Raw genomic sequence first — 21,004 nt, forward strand, 5'->3', positions numbered from 1 at the left:
TCCTGCCACCCTGTCCTTAACTCCCAAATTGCCAATAGAATCTCCACAAAGAAACAAGAGCAGTGTCCTTCAATCTTTGCAAAAACATGTATTTTTTGTCCATACTCAATATTCTTAAACTTATATTTTGTATTGCTAGAAGGAATTGATACCCAGGGTCACACAAAGCATCAGATCAATGAATAACTATCAGCTCAGAATAAATGAGCTATCTGAGAAAGGGCCCAAGGTGGTGAAAAGAGACTTGCTTTTATACAGCACTTTGCACGACCACTGGACATCTCAAAGTGCTTTACAGCCAATAAAGTACTTTCAAGTGTAGTCACTGTCGTAATGAAGAAAATGTGGCAGCCAATTTGTGGCACCTTTCTGTGCACAAATAGCAATACGATAATGACCAGATAATCTATTTTTGTGATGTTGATTGAGGGATATTGTCCAGGACACGGGGGATAACTTCCCTGCTGTTCTTCCAAATAGTGCCATGGGATCTATGTGCCTTTACTATGGCCCACAATTACTGTCTGAAGCGTTAACTGATTAATCAAATTAGTTGTGGGGGGGGGGGGGGGGGGGGGTTGCTGCGGTGCAGTGAGAAATTACTTACAACTCCAACTTCATTGTCAAAAAGATGCCCACACTCTTCCTCCAAAGTGCTTTATGACACTTGGCTGCTTAAGGGGATTTTCTGTTCAATTTGCCCAGGTTTGTACACAATAAAGTGCCCTGGTTGGAGATCAAAGGACAGGACACAGCCTGGACTCGTGCCTCTGACCGACAACTGTGAGGGCAGGGACACCTATTTGATTACAAACTGTGGGCTCCAGCCATAGAATCTCTCCTACATGATTACAGCAACACCCAATTTTCCTAGGGTGAGGGAGTGGGAGGAGACGGTCATTGTACTTAACTCACTAAATTCTATACCAGCGCAGGCAAGCTAAAGTAGCTTTCCAGTAAGTGGACTTTTATTTGTAAAGATCCACGTTTAGAGACAGTGTTTGTTCAACTATCTTAACTAAATAAAATTATTGGTTTGGAAGCCTGTGCCTTAATTTGGTAAATGCTTATCCAGGCTGCTTTTGAAGTGAGGAGAATTCACATATTAGTACATGACACTTTCCAATTGCTGGAATAGAGCTCTCGGTTCTGATTACTGAATACCGCTACAGTTTATTTAGATGTCGAGCCGAAAGGATGCAATCTGCATCACGGGATGGGAGGTCTGCCCACAAAAATGACTGGGGAAACTATAACTGGAAAATATCCAAGATAATAAACCAAACCCACGTGATATTGAGCTCTTTTAGAAACTATTAGAAATGAGCCACTGGAGTTTTATTGTCCTTTCTTAACGTAGGCCAGAGAAAGCATATTATTGGTTAACCCCTGAGCCCACTCCCTTTCTCTCACACTCACATTAAATTCCTTAGAATTTCAGCTGAATCTGTGCCTCACACAAATCTGTTCTAACATCATATACAGTACAACCTGATTTAATTTCAGCAACACCATTTGGTCCAAGTCTGGCCCTTCAACATAATTCACACCCCCAAGAAAGCCTGCTTTCTATTGAATGCTGCCTTTCTTCAGGTCTGTGTGCCCTATGTTGCTACAGTCCAATGTTAGGGTAATCACTACCATGGGTTTAACCTCCCGGTCTTCATTATATAAAATGGAAGGACAGGATACAAAAGGAAACACTGAACACTATAAACTGAAGCTGGTATCCAGCCCAATATGCATCATTTCAGTGACACAATGCGAGGTACAGGTACTCCATTAAAATCTAACCAAACTCCTGAAATCACCTAATAACTCATTTAGCAGGGTAAAAACATGGTGGTAGAAGTTCTGGCTTCCTCGTCAACCTTCTCTGTTCTTTCAAATCCATGTACTTTATTTTTCTTTCCACTGACTCATGAATAACAAAATTAAAAATACGTAGTTCACTGTGGCTTCTTAGAATGCCAAAAATCATACTCCGAGCATCCTCATCCTCCACTCCTGGAACATCTATAGTGTCTCAAATCTCAATTCTGTCTATTTTCATCCTTAGTCATTCTGCTCTCTATTGTTCCTCATTGAAATCCAAATCTGATCTCTTTCTGCCTCTTCCTCAAACTTTCTACTCTACTTTTGATCCAAAAGAAGTTGTATGCAGTTACATTCCCATTAACGATCCTGCTGCTCTCTCGCAGTGCCTTTGATCTTCTGTGGCTAAAACTCTCCTTACCTTACTGAACATAAGTTGTGTCTTTTATTCTCCTATTCTTGATAATTCTCTTAACATTCAACTTTCAGAAAACATTGAATTGATTGACTAACATCCCCTCTACTGCAGTCATCATCTTGGTGACTTCAAGTTCACCAACTGTTTTTTTTCCCCATTGAGCAAGTCAACATTAATGCTATTGTGAAGGATATCAAACAGCTGGTCAATCTATCTATTGACAAATGATTAACCCTAGTAGTTCAGCTCATCCACTAGGCTTTCCTCTCACCTCCAGTCCAAACTCTTTTGTTGTACTGATTTCACCACTCAAATCCTCTGATCACCTGGTGTCTCATTCTGACTTTTGCTGAATACCATTCAACAAAATCACTGTTAACTGTCTTAGTTGACACTACAAACTGGACAACTGGTATGGTCTTCTGGAATTTTGTGTGCTTTTCCTTTGTCCAGTGCTACTTTTACTCTTCTGATCCCTCGATCTGCACCCGTTAAAGTAACTGATACCATTCCAGTTTATGTAGAAGTTTCACATGCCTTTTTAATTTCCACCTGCACCTTCATTTGCCTCCTAACAATTCTGCCCATCATATTTGGTACTTCAATTGACATGAAGCATACTGTCCCAACTTGACCTGCATTCATACCCAAACATTGGAGTTGATAAATGCAACTTTACTAAACAGTATCAACTACCACCATTCTGCCCCTCCAACAGCTGCTGCTTCTAGCCTGGCAATGTTGTCTCTCAAAAACATGTGATTCCTCCTTCAATCTTGATAGAGTTGTTAGATCTCCTAAAGCAAAAAACAGATCTTTTTGGCTCACTATTCTCATCAGGTGACAGCAAATAGGTGTCTTGTTGCCAAATATTTCCCATCGGCCTCCGATTACCTAGCGCAATGTTAGAATCCCTTTCTCCTGTCCAGTCTGCTCCAAGTCCCTTCAATTACCCATTGCATTCACTCCAGAGTCTCTTTCTCACACATTCTATATGTTCTGCCCATTCCATCTTGGTCCAGGTCCACCAGGCCAACAATTATTCCTCAAGTAACATCATTAAAAAGTTATCGGATCATTTAACCTCATTATTACTTGTAAGATCTTGCTGTGGATAAACTGATATTGTGTTTGCCTACATACCACACTGAACACACTTCAAACATACCTCATTGGCTGTGAAGCACTTTGGAAGGCCCAGAGGATGTTAAAAGTACTATCTCAATCGAAGTTCCTCCTTTCACCTGCGTTCTTTCATTACCCTAGTTACAGAGAAATATAGGAAATGCTGAAGAGCTAAGATTATTCCTCACTGACCTTTACTATGAAAGTGGGGCAGTAAAATTTTTCTCTGTACCTTCTTTCATCATGATGGCATGGTTACTTACATTTTTAAAAGTCAAACCATGCAATTCATTACTGTTGCTGTTTCATTTACCCCAACTGCTAATCTTTTCAATCTTGGTGATATCTTGGATCTTTACCACAGTCTGTATTATCAAAATATATAAATGCTATTGCTAACTGTCACTTATTTTATGCATTGGTTTTAATCAGTTGTCAGTCTGTTTCTATGCAGGCGTTCAGATGTTCATGCCAATTAGCACCATGCTGTTGCCATTCATAGTGTTCTTATGTAAAATCTGTAAAAATATGAGGTTATTTGTTGCTTTCTCTAGATATTAATTGTTGAGATACAGGACCACAAGATATCTTGACTCAAAATGTGAAAGTGCACAAAAAACTCAAAGCAACATGGAAAAAGTACATTCTCATTTTAACTCAATTTATTTCTCATCCTTATTTTAATTTTCACCATCTTTCTGCAGAATTGTTTATTTTCTTGTGGGTTCTATACTCCAGTGATTGTTTCCCAATTCTCCAAGCTAAACTGATGTTTCCGTCTCTGTGGTGCTCTGTTTTTTCCTCTCACTCAGTCACTCTATATTGGGTTTCTGCCCAATCTCCCTCTGCATGCTGCAGTGTTTTTGCTATTTTGTTTGCCTCTTTCATTCTCTCTCTCCGCCTGTGCTGCAGTGCCTTTCCTCTCATTCAGTCTCTGTTTACTGTGCTAGCTGTTTGCTCCGTCTTTGGCTGCTGCAGTGGTTCCCCCTCATTCAGCCTCTTTGCTGTGCCATCTGCTTGCTGTCTCTCTGCTGCAAAGTCTTTCTTCTCATTCAGTCACTTAATGCTGTGCTGTCTGCTTACTCTTCCTCTGTGTCTTACAGCCTCTTTTCTATCACTCAGCCTCTCTCTGCTGTGCTGTCTGCTTGCTTTCCCTCTGTTGGCTGCAGTGTCTTCTTGGTCTCTCAGCTTCTCTCTACTTTGCTGCCTGTTTGCTCTGCTGCTATGTGCTGCAATGCTTTTTCTGTGGTTCACACTCTCCCGGCTGTGCTGCCTGCTTGCTCTGCCTCCATGTGCTGCAGTGCTTTTTCTGTGGTTCACACTTTCCCGGCTGTGCTGTCTACTTGCTCTACCTCTGTCTGCTGCAGTGATTTTTCTGTCGTTCACACTCTCCCGGCTATGCTGCCTGCTTGCTCTGCCTCTGTCTGCTGCAGTGTTTATTCTGTGGTTCACACTCTCCCGGCTGTGCTGCCTGCTTGCTCTGCCTCTGTCTGTTGCAGTGCTTTTTCTGTCGTTCACACTCTCCCGGCTGTGCTGCCTGCTTGCTCTGCCTCTGTCTGTTGCAGTGCTTTTTCTGTCGTTCACACTCTCCCGGCTGTGCTGCCTGCTTGCTCTGCCTCTGTCTGTTGCAGTGCTTTTTCTGTCGTTCACACTCTCCCGGCTGTGCTGCCTGCTTGCTCTGCCTCTGGCTGCTGTAGTATGCTTCCCCACTTTGTGTCTTGTGCCCTTTTGTTCTTTACCTTTTGCAATCTCGGATTTGTTTTTTGAGTGTGCATTTTTAGCTCTTTCTTTGCTGGAGTGCGCTTTCTGCCTCTCCACTGAACTGTCTGTGAAATGGATTGCTTTTCTGTTCCCACTCTGTCTAGCTCCTCCTCGGCCTAACATCTGTTTTGTTTTCTGTGCGGGACTATTGTTCTCAATTCTTCCTTTGCAGCAACAATTCTGGATGGCCTTGCAAAAACCTGAGAGCATCGACATATCTTAACGTAGATGGTTGGAAAGATATTGGAATCTTTACTCAAAGATGTAACAGAAGAACATCTAGGAACCAAAAAATATAATAAAGATTAGTTAGCATAGATTTCAAAAAGAAAGGTGGTCCTTGACCAACCCTAATCGAATTCTTTAAAGAACTATCAGAAAGAGTAGAAACAAAAACAAAGTGCTGGAAATACTCAGCAGGTCTGGCAGCATCTGTGGGAAGAGAAACAGTTACCGTTTCAGATCAGTGACCTTTCATCAGAACGCACCAAGGCTCCTTAGACAGCATCTTCCAAACCCACGACCTCCAGCACCTAGAAGGACAAGGGCAGCAGTTGCTGTGGAACACCACCACCTGCAAGTTCCCCTCCAAGTCACACACCATCCTGACTTGGAACTATATCGCCATTCCTTCACTGTCGCTGGGCCAAAATCCTGGAATTCCCTTCCGAATAGCACTGTGGGTGTACCTACCCCACATGGACTGCAGTGGTTCAAGAAGGTGGCTCACCACCACCTTCTCAAGGGTAATAAATGCTGGCATAGCCAACGATACCCACATCCCATGAATGATAAAAAAAAAAAAGAAACAGCTGATGGCAGTGGATACAACAAAAGCTATGGGCCCCGGCGACATTCCAGCTGTAGTGCTGAAAACTTATGCTCCAGAATTACCCACACCCCTAAGCAAGCTGTTCCAGTACAGCTACAACACTGGCATCTACCCGACAAAGTGGAAAATTGCCCAGGTATGGCCTGTCCATCAGCAAAGCGATGGAAGGTGTCATTATCAGTGCTACAAAGCTGCACTTACTCACCAATAACCTGTTGAGTTTGGGCTCCGCCATGGCCGCTCAATTCCAGACCTCATTACAGCCTTCATTCAAACATGGACCAAAGAGCTAAACTCCAGAGGCAAGGTGAGGTGAGGAGACAGTGACTGCCGTTGACATCAAGGCAGCATCTGATAGTGCGCGGTATCAAGGAGCTCTAGCAAAATTGAAGTCAATGGGAATCAAGGGGGAAACTTTCCACTGGCTGCAGTCATAGCTAACAATAAGTGAAGTGATTGTGGCTGTTGGAGGCCAATCATCTCAACTCCAGGACATCACTGCAGGGGCTCCTCAGGGCAATGTCCCTCAGTTCAACCATCTTCAGCTGCTTCATCAATGCCCTTCTTTCCACGATAAGGCCAGAAATGGAGATTTTACGCTGACGAATGCAGTGTTCAGTTCCATTCACAACTCCTCAGATAATGAAGCAGACCATGCCCACATGCAGCAAGACCTGGATAACATCCAGGCTTGGGCTGATGTGTGGTACAAATGTTACTTGCCACTTAAGTGCCAGGCAATGATCACCTCCAACGAGAGAGAATCTAACCAATAACCTGTGACATTCAAAGGCCATCACTGAATCCTCCACCATCAACATCCTGGGGGTTATCACTGACCACAAACTTAAATGGACCAGCCACATAAATACTGTGACTGCCAGAGCAGATCAGAGACTGGGATTTCTGCAATGAGTATCTCACCTCCTGACTCCCCAAAGCCTGTCTACCATCCACAAGGCACAAGTTAGCGGTGTGATGGAATACTCCCCATTTGCCTGGATAAGTGCAGCTTCAACAACACTTAGGAAGCTCGACACCATCCAGGACAAAGCAGCCCGCTTGATTGTCACCCCAAGCACCATCTTAACATTCACTCCCTCCACCGCAAGCGAACCGTGGCAGCAGTGTGTACCATCTACAAGATGCACTGCAGGAACTGTTAAAGACATCTTCAGCAGTTGATGTGGTGTACATGGACTTCATAAAAAGGCATTTGATAAAGTGCCACATAACAGGCTTGTCAATAAAGTCAAAGCCCATGAAATAAAAGGGACAGTGGCAGCAATGATACAAAGTTGGCTGAGTGATAGGAAACAGAGTAGTAGTGAACAGTTGTTTTTCAGATTGGAGGAAGATATACAGTGGGGTTCCCCAGGTGTCAGTATTAGGACTACTGCTTTTCTTAATCTATAATAATGACCTGGACTTGGGCTTACAGGGCACAATTTCAAAATCTGTGGACTACACAAAACTTCGATGTATTGTGAACTATGAGGAGGTTATTGATAGACTTCAAGAATGGTGGATGGAATGGGAGGACAAGTGGTAGATGAAATTTAATGCAGAGATGTGTGAAGTGATAAGGAAGAGGCGAGGCAATGTAATATAAAGGATACAATTCTTAAGGGGGTGCAGGAACAAGAGGGACCTGGGGGTATATGTGCACAAATCATTGAAAGTGGCACAGCAGGTTGAGAAAGTGGGTAATAAAGCAGACAGGATCCTGGGATTGATAAATAGACAGAGTACTGTTACGAAAGTGCGTCTGTTTTGTTAAATATATTTTTGAGGATTAGTTTTTGAAAGATTGAAGAAATGTTAAGCTTTGAGGTTTTCAAAGGGGGTCATGTAAAGGCCATTTGACTTTCAAAAACAGTCCCTGGAAATGTTTTTAAAAGGGGAACTGAGAGGTCTTGAGAAAAACAAGCCTTTCTGGGAAACCACCTGACTTCCAGCTCAATAAACAACATAGAACTTTGGACACTTGGAGAAGTTGTTTACAAAGAAGTGACAGGTCATGACTGACGGCGGTCAAAAGGTTGACTACCTGTTGTCGGTTTTGCTTCTGAATTGCTTTGAGTTGGGGTTGAACTGTATAAAAAGGGAGAGAACTTCCAAGAAGAGAATTCCCAAGGAAAGAGAAGGCCACAACCCAGTTCAGCTTTCCAGCACGTCTCTAAAAGACCCGAGAAGTCCACTGTGTCAACTCATTCCATCTCCTGTCGCCTGATATGAACTGTTCTAAAAGATCCCAGTGACCTGTCTATGGGTACCCAGAGGACAGACTGTATGTCAGTTTTGGAACACAACACAGAAACAAGAAAATAGGAGTAGGCCATTTGGCCCTTCGAGTCTGTACCGCCATTCAATACGATCATGGCTGATCGTCCAAACTCAGTACCCTGTTCCCGCTTTCTCCCCGTATCCCTTGATTCCTTTAGCCCTAAGAACTATATCTAACTCTTTCTTGAATATATTTAATGATTTGGGCTCAACTGCTTTCTGTGGTAGAGAATTCCACAGTTTTACCACTCTCTGGGTGAAGAAATCCCTCATCTCAGTCTTAAATGGCTTACCCCTTATCCTTAGATTTTGACCCCTGGCCCTGGACTCCCCCGCCATTGGGAATATCCTTCCTGCATCTAGTCTGTCCAGTCCTGTTCGAATTTTGTAGGTTTCTATGAGATCCCCTCTCATTCTTCTAAACTCCAACGAATACATGCCTAATGGAACCAATCTCTCTTCATATGTCAGTCCTGCCATCCCAGGAATCAGTCTGGTGAACCTGTGCTGCACTCCCTCCATAGCAAGAACATCCTTCCTCACATAAGGAGACTAAAACTGCAAACAATACTCCAGAGGTGGTCTCACCAAGGCCTTGTATAATTGCAGCAAGACTTCCTTGCACCTGTACTCGAATCCTCTCGCTATGAAGGCCAATATACCATTTGCCTTCTTAACTGCCTGCTTCACCTGCATATCTCATCTGCTGTTTTCTTTAAGAATGAGCAAGTATGCGGAATCACAGAATTATTACAGTGCAGAAGGAGGCTATTCGGCTCATCATATCCGTACCGGCTCTCCGAAAAAACAATTTACTCAGTTCCATTCCCCTGCCTTCTCCCTGTAATCCTGTATATTCTTCCTCTTATATAGGAGTGAATGCTTCAATTGAACCTGCCTCCACCACACACTCAGGCAGTGCATTCCAGACCTTAACCACTGTCTGCCGGAAAAAAGTTTTTCCTCATGTAACTTTTGCTTCTCTTACCAAATACTTTAAATCTGTTCCCTCTCATTCTCGATCCTTTCACAAGTGGGAACAGTTTCTCCCTGTAGACTCTATCCAGAAACCCACCCCCGCCGCCCCCCCATGATTTTGAATACCTCTAACAAATCACCTCTCAGCCTTCTCTTCTCCAAGGAAAGCAGTCCTAACTTCTCTAAACTATCTTCATAATGGAAGCTCCTCATCCCTAGAACCATTCTCGTGGATCTTGTCTGTACTCTCTCCAATGCCCTCACATCTTTCCTAAAGTGCGCCGCCCAGAACAGGATGCAATGCTCCAGCTGAGGCCAAACTAGTGTCCTGTACAATATAAACACAAGAAACTCTGGAAAATACTCTGCAGGTCTGGCAGCATCTGTGGAAAGAGAAGCAGAGTTAACATTTCAGGTCAGTGACCCTTCATCAGTTCTGATGAAGGGTCACTGACCTGAAACGTTAACTCTGCTTCCCTCTCCACAGATGTTCCCAGACTTGCTGAGTATTTTCCAGCACTTTGTTTTGTTTCCGATTTCCAGGATCTGCAATATTTTTCTTATATTTTCGTGTCTTATAAAAGTTCAACAAAACTTCCTTGCTCTTGTACTCTACGTCCCTATTAATAAAGTCCAGGATACAGCATGCTTTATTAACCACTCTCTCAACCTGCCCTGCCACCTTCAATGACTTATGCACATATACACGTAGGTCCCTCTGTTCCACACCCCCTTTAGAATTGCACCCTTTATTTTCTATTGTCTCTCCATGTTCTTCCAACCAAAATGAATCACTTCACATTTCTCTGCATTGAACTTCATCTGCCACCTGTCTGCCAATTCCACCAACTTGACTATGTCCTTTGGGATTTTAACCTACATATAAATTGGAAAAATCAGATGGGCAGAGGCTGCCTAGATGAGGAGTACATAGAATGTTTTTGGGCTAATTTCTTGGAACAATACGTTCTGGAGCCAACCAGAGAGAAGGCTACACTAGACCTGGTATTGTGCAACAAGACAGGACTAATTAATGACCTCATAGTTAAGGCACCCCTAGGTAGCAGCAATCATAACATTATTTGAATTTTACATTCAATTGGAGGGAGAGAAGAGTGTGTTTAAGACTAGTATTTTAAACTTAAATAAGGACAATTATGAGGGCATGAAAGCAGAGCTCGCTTAAGTGAAGTGACAAATCAAGTTAAGGGATAGGTCAATAGAGATGCAGTGGCAGACATTTAAGGGGATATTTCAGAATACACAGAATAGATACATTTCAATGAGAAAGAAACATTCCAAGGGTGGGACCCGCCATCTGTGGTTAACTAAAACAGTTAAAGATAGTAACAAACTTAAAGATAAAGCCTATAATTGCGCAAAGATGGGAGGCAGGTCAGAAGATTGGTCAGAATATAAGAAACAGCAAAGAATGACTAAAAAATTGATAAGGAAGGTAAAATTAGAGTATGAGAGAAAGCTAGCTAGAAATATAAAGACAGATAGTAAGAGTTTCTATAGATATTTAAAAAGAAAAGAGTTAACAATGTGAGCGTTGGTCCTATAAAAAGTGAGTCTGGGGAATCAATAATGGATAATAAAGGTGATGAATTGAACAGATATTTTGCATTGGTCTTCACTATTGAGGATACAAGTAACATCCCAGTATTAGCTGTAAGTCAGGAAATGGAAGGGAGGGAGGAACGCAAGAAAATTACAATCACCAGGGAAGTGGTACTGAACAAATTGTTGGGACTGCAGGCTGATAAGTCCCCGGGTCTTATAAGTGGCTAGTAAGATACTTGATGATTTGGATTTAGTTTTCAAAAATTCCCTAGATTCGGGGAAGGTTCCGTTAGATTGGAAAATAGCAAATGTAACTCCTTTATTCAAAAAGGGAGGGAGACAGAAAGCAGGAAACTACAGGCCAGTTAGCTTAGCTTCCAACAGTTTCCCTAAGACAGATGTTATTAAAGATGTTATAGCAGCGCATTTAGAAAAATTCAAGGTTATCAGACAGAGTCAACATGGTTTTGTGAAAGGGAAATCATGTTTAACCAATTTATTGGAGTTCTTTGAAGAAGTAACCTGCTGTGGATAAAGGGGAACCGGTGGATGTATTGTACTTAGATTTCCAGAAGGCATTTGATAAGGTGCCACATCTATGGTTATTCAGAAAATAAAAGCTCATGGTATAGCGGGTAACATATTGGCATGGATAGAAGATTGGTTAGCTGATAGGAAACAGAGAGTAGGCATATATGGGTCATTTTCTGGTTGGCAAGATGTAATGAGTGGTGTGCCACAGGGATCAGTGCTGGGGCCCCAACTTTTTACAATTTATATAAATGACTTGGATGAAGGGACCGAAGGTATGGTTGCTAAATTTGCTGATGACACAAAGATAGGTAGGAAAGTAACCTGTGAAAAGGACATAAGGAGGCTACAAAGGGATATAGATAGGTTAAGTGAGTGGGCAAAGACCTGGTAAATGGAGTATAATATGGGAAAGTGAAATTGTCCACTTTGGCAGGAAGAATAAAAAAGCATATTATCTAAATGGTGAGAGATTGCAGATCTCTGCAGTGCAGAGGGATCTGGGTGTCCTCGTGCATGAATTGCAAAAGGATATTATGCAGGTACAGCACATAATTAGGAAAGCTAATAGAATGTTATGGTTTATCGCTAGGGGAATTGAATACAAAAGTAGGGAGGTTATGTTTCAGCTGTACAAGGTATTGGTGAGACCACATCTAGAGTACTGTGTACAGTACTGGTCTCCTTACTTAAGGAAGGATGTAAATGCATTGGAGGCAATACAGAGAAGATTTACTAGACTAATACCTGGAATGGGGAGGCTGTCTTACGAGGAAAGGTTGGACAGGCAATTCTTGTATGCGCTGGAATTTAGAAGAGTAAGAGATGACTTGATTGAAACATACAAGATCCTGAGGGGTCTTGACAGGATGGATGTGGAAAGGATGTTTCCCCTTGTCGGAGAATCTAGAACTCAGGGTCACTGTTTAAAAATAAGGGGTCGCCCATTTAAGACAGAGATGAGGAGAAAGCCTGACGTCAGTAGTGGGGAAAATTCTCGAGTCCATTATCAAAGATTTTCTCGCAAAGCACTTGGAGAACAGTGGTAGAATCGGACAGAATCAGCATGGATTTACGAAAGGGAAATCATGCTTGGGAAATCATGCTTGACAAATCTACTAGAATTCTTCGAGGATGTAACTAGTAGAGTTGATGAGGGGGAGCCAGTGGATGTGGTTTATTTGGCCTTTCAGAAGGCTTTCGACAAAGTCCCACATAAGAGATTAGTGTGTAAAATTAAAGCACATGGGATTGGGGGTTGTGTATTGCAATGGATAGAAAATTGGTTGGCAGACAGGAAACAAAGAGTAGGGATAAATGGGTCTTTTTCCGAATGGCAGGCAGTGACTAGTGGAGTACCGCAGGGATCGGCGCTCGGACCCCAGCTATTCACAATATATATTAATGATTTAGATGAGGGAACTAAATGAAATATCTCCAAATTTGCAGATGACACAAAACTGGGTGGCAGGGTGAGTTGTGAGGAGGATGCAGAGAGGCTTCAGGGTGATTGGACAAGTTGAGTGAGTGGGCAAATGCATGGCAGATGCAGTATAATGTGGATAAATGTGAGGTTATCTACTTTGGTAGCAAAAACAGGAAGGCAGATTATCTGAATGGCTATAAACAGAGAGGGGAATATGCAGCAGGACCTGGGTGTTCTCGTACACCAATCGCTGAAGGTAAGCATGCAGGTGCAACAGGCAGTAAAAAAGGCAAATGGAATGTTGGCCTTCATAGCGAGAGGATTCGAGTACAGAAGCAGGGATGTCTTGCTGCAATTATACAGGGCATTGGTGAGGCCACACCTGAAATATTGCGTGCAGTTTTGGTCTCCTTATCTGAGGAAGGATGTTCTTGCTATAGAGGAAGTGCAACGAAGGTTTACCAGACTGCTTCCTGGGATGGCGGGACTGACATATGAGGAGAGATTGAGTTGGTTAGGATTATATTCGCTGTAGTTCAGAAGAGCGAGGGGGGATCTCATAGAAACCTATAAAATTCTAACAGGATTTGACTGGGTAGATGCAGGAAGGATGTTCCCGATGGCGGGGGAGTCCAGAACCAGGTGTCATAGTCTAAGGATACGGGGTAAACCTTTCAGGACTGAGATGAGGAGAAATTTCTTCACCTCGAGAGTGGTGAGCCTGTGGAATTCGCTACCACAGAAAGCAGTTGAGGCCAAAACATTGAATGTTTTCAAAAAGGAGTTAGATATAGCTCTTGGGTTTAAAGGGATCAAAGGGTATGGGGCAAAAGCCGGAACAGGCTACTGAGTTGGATTAAAAGCAAAATACTGCGGATGCTGAAAATCTGAAATAAAAACAAGAAATGCTGGAAACACTCAGCAGGTCTGGCAGCATCTGTGGAGAGAGAAGCAGAGTTAATGTTTCAGGTCAGTGACCCTTCTTCAGAACTGGCAAATCTTAGAAATGTAAAAGGTTATAAGCAAGTAAAGAGATAACAAAGGAGAATGTGTAGATAGGACAAGGTCACAGAATAGCTGACCAGAAGGTCATGGAGCAGATATGTTAATGGTGCTTTGAAAGGCAAAGCATTAGTACAGAAAGGGTGTTAACGGACTGAAAATTGAACAGCCACAAGTACAAGCATGAAAAAAAGTGGGTAAGCAAACTGAACAAACTAAGATGAAATAAAATAAAATAAACACAAAAAAATATAAAAAAGGAAAAATAACTAAAAATAAAAGTAAAATGGGGGGCCCCCGTCATGCTCTGAAATTATTGAACTCAATGTTCAGCCGGGCAGGCTGTAGTGTGCCTAATCGGTAAATGAGATGCTGTTCCTCGAGCTTGCGTTGAAGTTCACTGCAACACTGCAGCAATCCCAGGACAGAGATGTGAGCACGAGAGCGGGGGGGGGAGAAGTGTTGAAACAGCAAGCAACCGGAAGCTCGGTGTCATGCTTGCGGACTGGGCGGAGGTGTTCTGCAAAACGGTCACCCAGTCTGCATTTGGTCTCCCCAATGTAGAGGAGACCACAATGTGAGCAGCGAATACAGTATACTACATTGAAAGAAGTACAAGTAAATTGCTGCTTCACCTGAAAGGAGTGTTTGAGGCCTGGGATAGTGAGGAGAGAGGAGGTAAATGGGCAGGCATTACACCTCCTGCAATTGCAGGGGAAGGTGCCGTGGGAAGGGGATGAGGTGGTGGGGGTAATGGAGGAGTGGCCAGGGTGCCACGGAGGGAACGATCCCTTCGGAATGCTGACAGGGGAACAGAGGGAAAGATGCGTTTGGTAGTGGCATCACGCTGGAGGTGGCGGAAATGGCGGAGGATGATCCTTTGGATATGGAGGCTGATGGGTTGAAAGTGAGGACAAGGGGAACCCTGTCACGGTTCTGGGATGGAGGGGAAGGGGTGAGGGTAGAGGTGCAGGAAATGGGCCGGACACGGTTGAGGGCCCCGTCAACCACAGTGAGGGGGAATCCTCAGTTGAGGAACAAGGAAGACATATCAGAAGCGCTGTCATGGAAGGTAACACTGAGTTGGATGATCAGCCATGATCATAATGAATGGTGGAGCAGGCTCGAAGGGCCGAATGGCTTACTCCTGCTCCTATTTTCTATGTTTCTAAACTTTTTCTCTCAGAGAGGCGTGAGTCTTTGGAATTCTCTTCCGCAAAAGGCAGTGGAAGCAGAATCTTTGAATATTTTTAAGGCAGAGGTAGATAGATTCTTGATAAGCAAATACTATTTTCTACCTGTCATCGGTCATGGCGTCAGAGAAATACAGCACTGAAACAGGCCCTTCGGCCCACCGAGTCTGTGCCAACCAACAACCACCCATTTATACTAATCCTACATTAATCCCATATTCCCTACCACATCCCCACCATGCTCCTACCACCTACCTACACTAGGGGCAATTTACATTGGCCAATTTACCTAACAACCTGCAAGTCTTTGGCTGTGGGAGGAAACCGGAGCACCCGGCAGAAACCCACGCAGTCACAGGGAGAACTTGCAAACTCCGCACAGGCAGTACCCAGAACTGAACCCGGGTCGCTGGAGCTGAGAGGCTGCGGGGCTAACTACTGCGCCACTGTGCCGCCCCAAGCACTGTTTTTCTTCATTATCTTTATCTCTACCTCTGTCATCATCCAGGGAGCTCTGGATTTGTTTGCCCTATCTTTCGCCTTCGAGGGAACATACCTTGACTGTACCCGAACCATCTCTTTTTTGAAGGTAGCCCATTGTTCAGCTACTGGTTTTCTGCCAACTTTTGAAGCCAATTTATTTGCCCCAGCTCTATTCTTACCCCATTGAAGTTGGCTTTCCCCCAGTTAATTATTCTTACTCTGGATTGCTCTTTGTCCTTTTCCATAGTCAGCCTAAACCTGATGATACAATGATCATTGTACCCTAAATGCTCTCCTGACACTTGATCCACTTGGCCCACATCATTCCTAAGAACCAGATCTAACAGGACCTTCTTTCTCATTGGACTAGCAACATACTGCTGCAGAAAGTTTTCCCAACACACTCTAGGAACTCTTGCCCTCTGCCCTTTACACTACTACTATCCCACTCTATGTTTGGATAAAGTCCCCCATTATAACTACCCTATAATTTTTGCACCTCTCCAATTTCCTTGCAAATTTATTCCTCCACGTCCTTCCCACTAGCTGGTGGCCTATAGACAACACCGAGCAATGTAACTGCACCTTTTTGGTTCCTTAGCTCTCGTCAAATTGATTCTGTCCTCGACCTCTCTGGGACATCCTTTTACTCCAGAACTTCAATGCTCTCCTTAATCAATACCGCCATCCCTCCACCTTTCCTATCTTTCCTTAACAGCTTATATGCAAGAATATTTAACACCCAGTCCTGCCCTTCTTTGAGCCAGGTCTCTGTTATAGCCACATCATATTTCCACATGGCAATCTGCACCAGTACCTCACCAATCTTAACACTCTGTGTATTCATCTACATGCACATTAACCCTGATTTAGACTTTATTACTTTCTCCCTTACTCTGACCCCACCTAAGCACCATTCCCTACTCCCTACTTTAGTGCTATCTATCTGCTCCAGTATTCTGTGCACTTTGGTATTCAGCCTGTGTTTTTTTGTCTGTAATAGAGCTCTAAAAACAAAAATCCCTTTTTCTTTTCCGGTTAACCGTTGTATGTGTGTGTGTGTATATATATATATACGTGCGTGTATGTGTGTTAGTGAGCGTGAGGGACTAAGGTAAAAAGGGAACTTTACTATTTCAATCTGTGTGTTTATGCTTTACTTCATTACTGATTAATACTAGTTTTATAATAAACTGATAATTTTGTGGCTTATTAAAGAAATCTGGCTGGTGTGTTTTATTCTGGGATAAAAATAGAGTCTATGAATGACCGTATTGGTAAGAGGGAAAAAAATTTAACTATATGTTGTGACCCATGGAGAATTGGAACTAAAATAAAAAGTGCACTCCTCCCACCTCGGTCGTGACAGTACAAAAGCAAGGAACTTACGGTGAATCTTTATAAAACACTGGTCCGGCCTCAACTGGAACATTGTATCTCATTCTGGGAACCACACTTTAGAAAGGATGTGAAAGTGTCAGACAGGACGCAGAAAAGATTTAAGAGAATGGTTCCAGGGATGAGGGGATTCAGTTACGTGGACAGATTGGAGAAGCTGGGGGCTGTTCTTCTGAGAGAAAAGAAGATTGAAGGGGGATTTGATGGCAGAGTTCAAAATTATGAGGGGTCTGGACAGAGTAGATAGGGAGAAACTGATCCCATTGGTGAAAGGCTCAAGAACCAGAGGACACTAATTTAAGGTGAACAGCAGAAGAACCAAAGGTGACATGAGGAATTTATTTTTAAAAAACCCCACAGTGAATGGTTAGGACCTGGAGAGCACTACCGGAGAGTGTGGCAGAGACAGATTCAATCGTGGTTTTCAAAAGAGAATTGGACAATTATCTGAAGAGAACAAATTTGCAGGACTACAGAGAAAAGGCAAAGGAGTGGGACTAGTTGAGTTGCTCTTATAGAGAGCCAGACATGACAGGCTGAATGGCCTTCTTCTGTGCTGGAACCATTCTGTGACAGCACATTCCACACCCAGGACCTCTACCATCCAAAAGAACAAAAGCAGCAGGCACATGGGAACACCACCCTCAGGTTCCTCTCCAAATCACACACCATCCTGACTTGGAAACATATCACCATTCCTTCACTGTCACTGGGTCAGAATCCTGGAACTCACTCCCTAACAGCACTGTGGGTGTACTTATGCCACAAGGACTGCAGCGGTTCAAGGAGGCAGCTCACCACTATTTCAAAGAGCAATTAGGGATGGGTTATAAATGCTGGCTTTACTAGTAACACCCACTTCCCATGAATGAATTAAAAAAAGACATTTAGCAAACTTGTAGAATGGATGTGTAAATGGCAAATTAATTTTAATATAAATAAGTATGAGGTGCTGCATTTTGGTAGGATGAGTAAGGAGGCTACATACTCCTTGGAATAAAAGAGTCTAAATGGGGTAGAGGTGCAAAAGGATCTGGGATACAGATACAGCAATTGATAAAAGTAGCAACACAAGTTAACAAAGCCATATAAAGAGCAAAGAAAGAACTGGGAATTATTTTTAGAGGAACAGAATCGTAAAGCACTGAAGTATGCTAAGCTTATACAGAACCTTGGTTAGACCACACTTACAGTTCTGGCCTTCATATCACAAAATAGACCTAGAATCACTAGAGAAAGTGTAAAAAAAAAAGCAAGGATGATACGAGAACTGAAAGGGTGTAAACATCTGGAAATGCTGGAACTCTACTTTAGAAAAGTGAAGACTGAGGGGTGACTGGGAAGGGGTCTTTCAATTTACAAAGGAGTTTGATAAGAGTAGACAGAGATGTTTCCTCTTGTGGAGAGTTCAGAACCAGGGGTCATAAATATATCACAAATAAATCCAAAAGGAAATTCAGAAAAAAATTTCCTTTACCTAGGGAGTGTTAGTATGTGGAATTCACTACCGCATGGAGCATTTGAGGTGAATATACTAGGATAGAGATACATTTAAGGCAAAGCTAAGCAAGTACATGAGGGAGAACGGAATAAGAGGATTCTTATGATGGGGTGATATGAAGGGTGGGAAGAGGCTTGTCTAGAGCATAAACACTAGCACAGGCCATTTGGGCCAAATGGTCAGATTCTGTGCTGTAAATTCTATGCAATCTGATGGAGCTGACAATCCCTTGACCATCTAATTTCCTACTGTGGATCCTGAGAATCCCTGAGTATGGGGTTTAATGATGTAACTCCAGGAATAACAATGCTAACATCTTAATGCGAACTCAGCAGTAACTTTAAAGTTAACACAACAGCCAGCGGTACTTTTTAAATCTTACTTGCCCTTCAATACCTTAATCCAGTTACTGCAGCAGCCCCTTTCAATCAACCCTCAGGCTACTCCAAGACAAACAGAGCGGGCTCCATGCCCGCCCCTCGGGCCTGAGCCGAGGCCTAAGGCCACGGCCTTTTCACCCCTCCTAATCCTTACCCAGTGCACGGCCACCTGTCACGTGATAGCAGGCCCATTGTCAGGGCAACGCCACGTGCGCCCGGCGCAGGGGGCGGGGCCACAGCCCTAGCAACGGCAGCAGCTGGTATATAGCAACCGCCAGAGGAGAGCGAGCGTGGAGTCAGCAGGTGAGGTCTGGGCTTCAGGTTTTAACCTGTCAGGGAGAGATTTTCCCTGGGGTTGCTGCCGCATTACCGGATGTTGTTGCAGAGCTGCGCTTTATCCGCTTACAACCACACCGGGACAATAGAGGAGGCGGGATTGGGCAATGAGAGGAATTGGGTATTGACAGGGCTGGGGGATTGGGCATTGAGGGAATTGGGTATTGACAGGGCTGGGGGATTGGGCATTGAGGGGGATTGGGCATTGAGAGCAATGGGAGATTGGGCATTGAGGTGCATTGGGTATTGGCAGGGCTGGGAGATTGGGCATTGAGGGGAATTGGGCATTGAGAGCAATGGGAGATTGGGCATTGAGGGGAATTGGGTATTGATAGGGATGGGAGATTGGGCATTGAGGTGCATTGGGTATTGGCAGGGCTGGGAGATTAGGCATTGAGGGGAATTGGGCATTGAGGGGAATTGGGCATTGAGAGGGATGGGAGATTGGGCATTGAGGGGAATTGGGTATTGACAGGGCTGGGGGATTGGGCATTGAGGGGAATTGGGTATTGATAGGGATGGGAGATTGGGCATTGAGGTGCATTGGGTATTGGCAGGGCTGGGAGATTAGGCATTGAGGGGAATTGGGCATTGAGGGGAATTGGGCATTGAGAGGGATGGGAGATTGGGCATTGAGGGGAATTGGGTATTGACAGGGCTGGGGGATTGGGCATTGAGGGGAATTGGACATTGAGAGGGAAGGGAGATTGGGCATTGAAGGGAATGAGAGATTCTTCATTGAGGGGATGAGATATTAGGTAGATGGGAGATTTGGGTATCGATCAGAGATTGGATATTGAGGTAGATTGGGTATTGAGGGGGATAGGAGATTGGCATTGAGGGTGATAAAAATTTGGACATTGAGGCAGATTGAATTGGGTGATGGGATATAGGATATTGTAATGGATGGGGAAAAGAGGCAAAACGGGTCAAGTAGCTGGGAGTTGGAAAAAGGACGGACTTGGAGGGAAAGCAACGTGAATCAGAGAGGGTGATTCCATATGTGGAAGGGTGGAGGAGAGTGGCTAAATGGAGTGGAGGAGGAGTGGGTGGAGCTGATGCACTGAGTGAGGACTGGCACCTGCTTAATGGGACAGTAGATAATTCAATCCAGCCTGGAGAAATGCCTTGATGTCAAACACTGCAGCGGATGGGTCCCTGGATCTGAACTGGAGCAATGACCAGAGTCAGGTGCTGGGTCTCCTACTGTGTGTGCCAGAGTCACTATCAGAAGCTGATTCCGGAGCACTGGCACCAGGCAGTTTCTTTGCTTAGCTGCAATTCTGTCAATCTCCAAATTGACTGGAATGCACTATCTATGTCCCTAGCTGCTGCCAATGTGTGATCCTCCTCCTGTTTCTTCCAGTCACTGCAGATGGAGGAAAGTGAGACCCTTGATTTCCAGGCTCTGGAGCGGGAGTTACAGACAGCCTTGTCTCTCGATGAGAAACACAAACGAGAAAATGATGCAAAATTCAGGGCTATTCATCAAAAAGTGGGATCATATGAGGAATTCAGGTAATGAGAAATTTAGTGACTCCAAAGCAATGCTGATATTTACATACAGACATTATTGATGCTAGTACATAGGGAGGTTTGTACTTCTCGAGAGGGTGTTAGGCACTTCTGTGGCCAACGTCAGTCTATGGTTGCCATCAAACTGGTTTTTAAATGTAATGAATGGAAATACTAAGAAACTGGTTACTGTGTGCAGTACAATAATAAAAACAGGAAATGCTGGAAATACTCAGCAGGTCTGGCAGCATCTGCAGAGAGAGAAGCAGAGTTAATGCTTCTCTCTCCACAGATACTGCCAGACTTGCTGAGTATTTCCAGCATTTCTTATTTTTATTTCAGATTTCCAGCATCTGCAGTATTTTGCTTTCATATTACTGTATGCAGCTTGCTACCTCAATGGAAATGAGGCCAGAGGCCCAATATCAGGTGCACCTTATGCCTCACTATTCAGACTT

The 21,004-nt window shown here is 43.7% G+C and overlaps 2 protein-coding genes and 1 pseudogene across 2 annotated transcripts in view; 1 reads left to right on the top strand and 2 right to left on the bottom strand.

Annotated features, from left to right (window-relative positions):
- Positions 1-18,863, bottom strand: part of LOC137348039 (elongation factor 1-beta pseudogene) — a 40,923-nt pseudogene extending 22,060 nt beyond the window's left edge.
- LOC137348037 (octapeptide-repeat protein T2-like) lies at positions 4,032-6,220 on the bottom strand. The gene is made up of 3 exons (XM_068013138.1): positions 6,157-6,220; positions 5,574-5,652; positions 4,032-5,398 (listed from the first exon to the last, which is right to left on the bottom strand). The coding sequence occupies exon 3, from the start codon at positions 5,333-5,335 to the stop codon at positions 4,415-4,417; it is 921 nt and encodes a 306-aa protein (XP_067869239.1). The 5' UTR covers positions 5,336-5,398; positions 5,574-5,652; positions 6,157-6,220; the 3' UTR covers positions 4,032-4,414.
- A 59-nt stretch (positions 18,864-18,922) lies between the features above and the next one.
- Positions 18,923-21,004, top strand: part of ccdc103 (coiled-coil domain containing 103) — a 29,376-nt gene continuing 27,294 nt past the window's right edge. The window contains exons 1-2 of the mRNA XM_068013139.1: positions 18,923-18,998; positions 20,398-20,549. Of these exons, the coding sequence (XP_067869240.1) occupies positions 20,407-20,549 (143 nt within the window). The 5' untranslated portion in view covers positions 18,923-18,998; positions 20,398-20,406. The remainder of the gene's footprint in view (positions 18,999-20,397; positions 20,550-21,004) is intronic.

This window comes from Heterodontus francisci, chromosome 33 (genome assembly GCF_036365525.1).
Source record: "Heterodontus francisci isolate sHetFra1 chromosome 33, sHetFra1.hap1, whole genome shotgun sequence".
Lineage (NCBI taxonomy): Eukaryota > Metazoa > Chordata > Chondrichthyes > Heterodontiformes > Heterodontidae > Heterodontus > Heterodontus francisci.

Excerpts from the sequence above, each read along its gene's own strand:
- LOC137348037 (XM_068013138.1), bottom strand. The coding sequence starts at position 5,335 with ATGTCGATGCTCTCAGGTTTTTGCAAGGCCATCCAGAATTGTTGCTGC.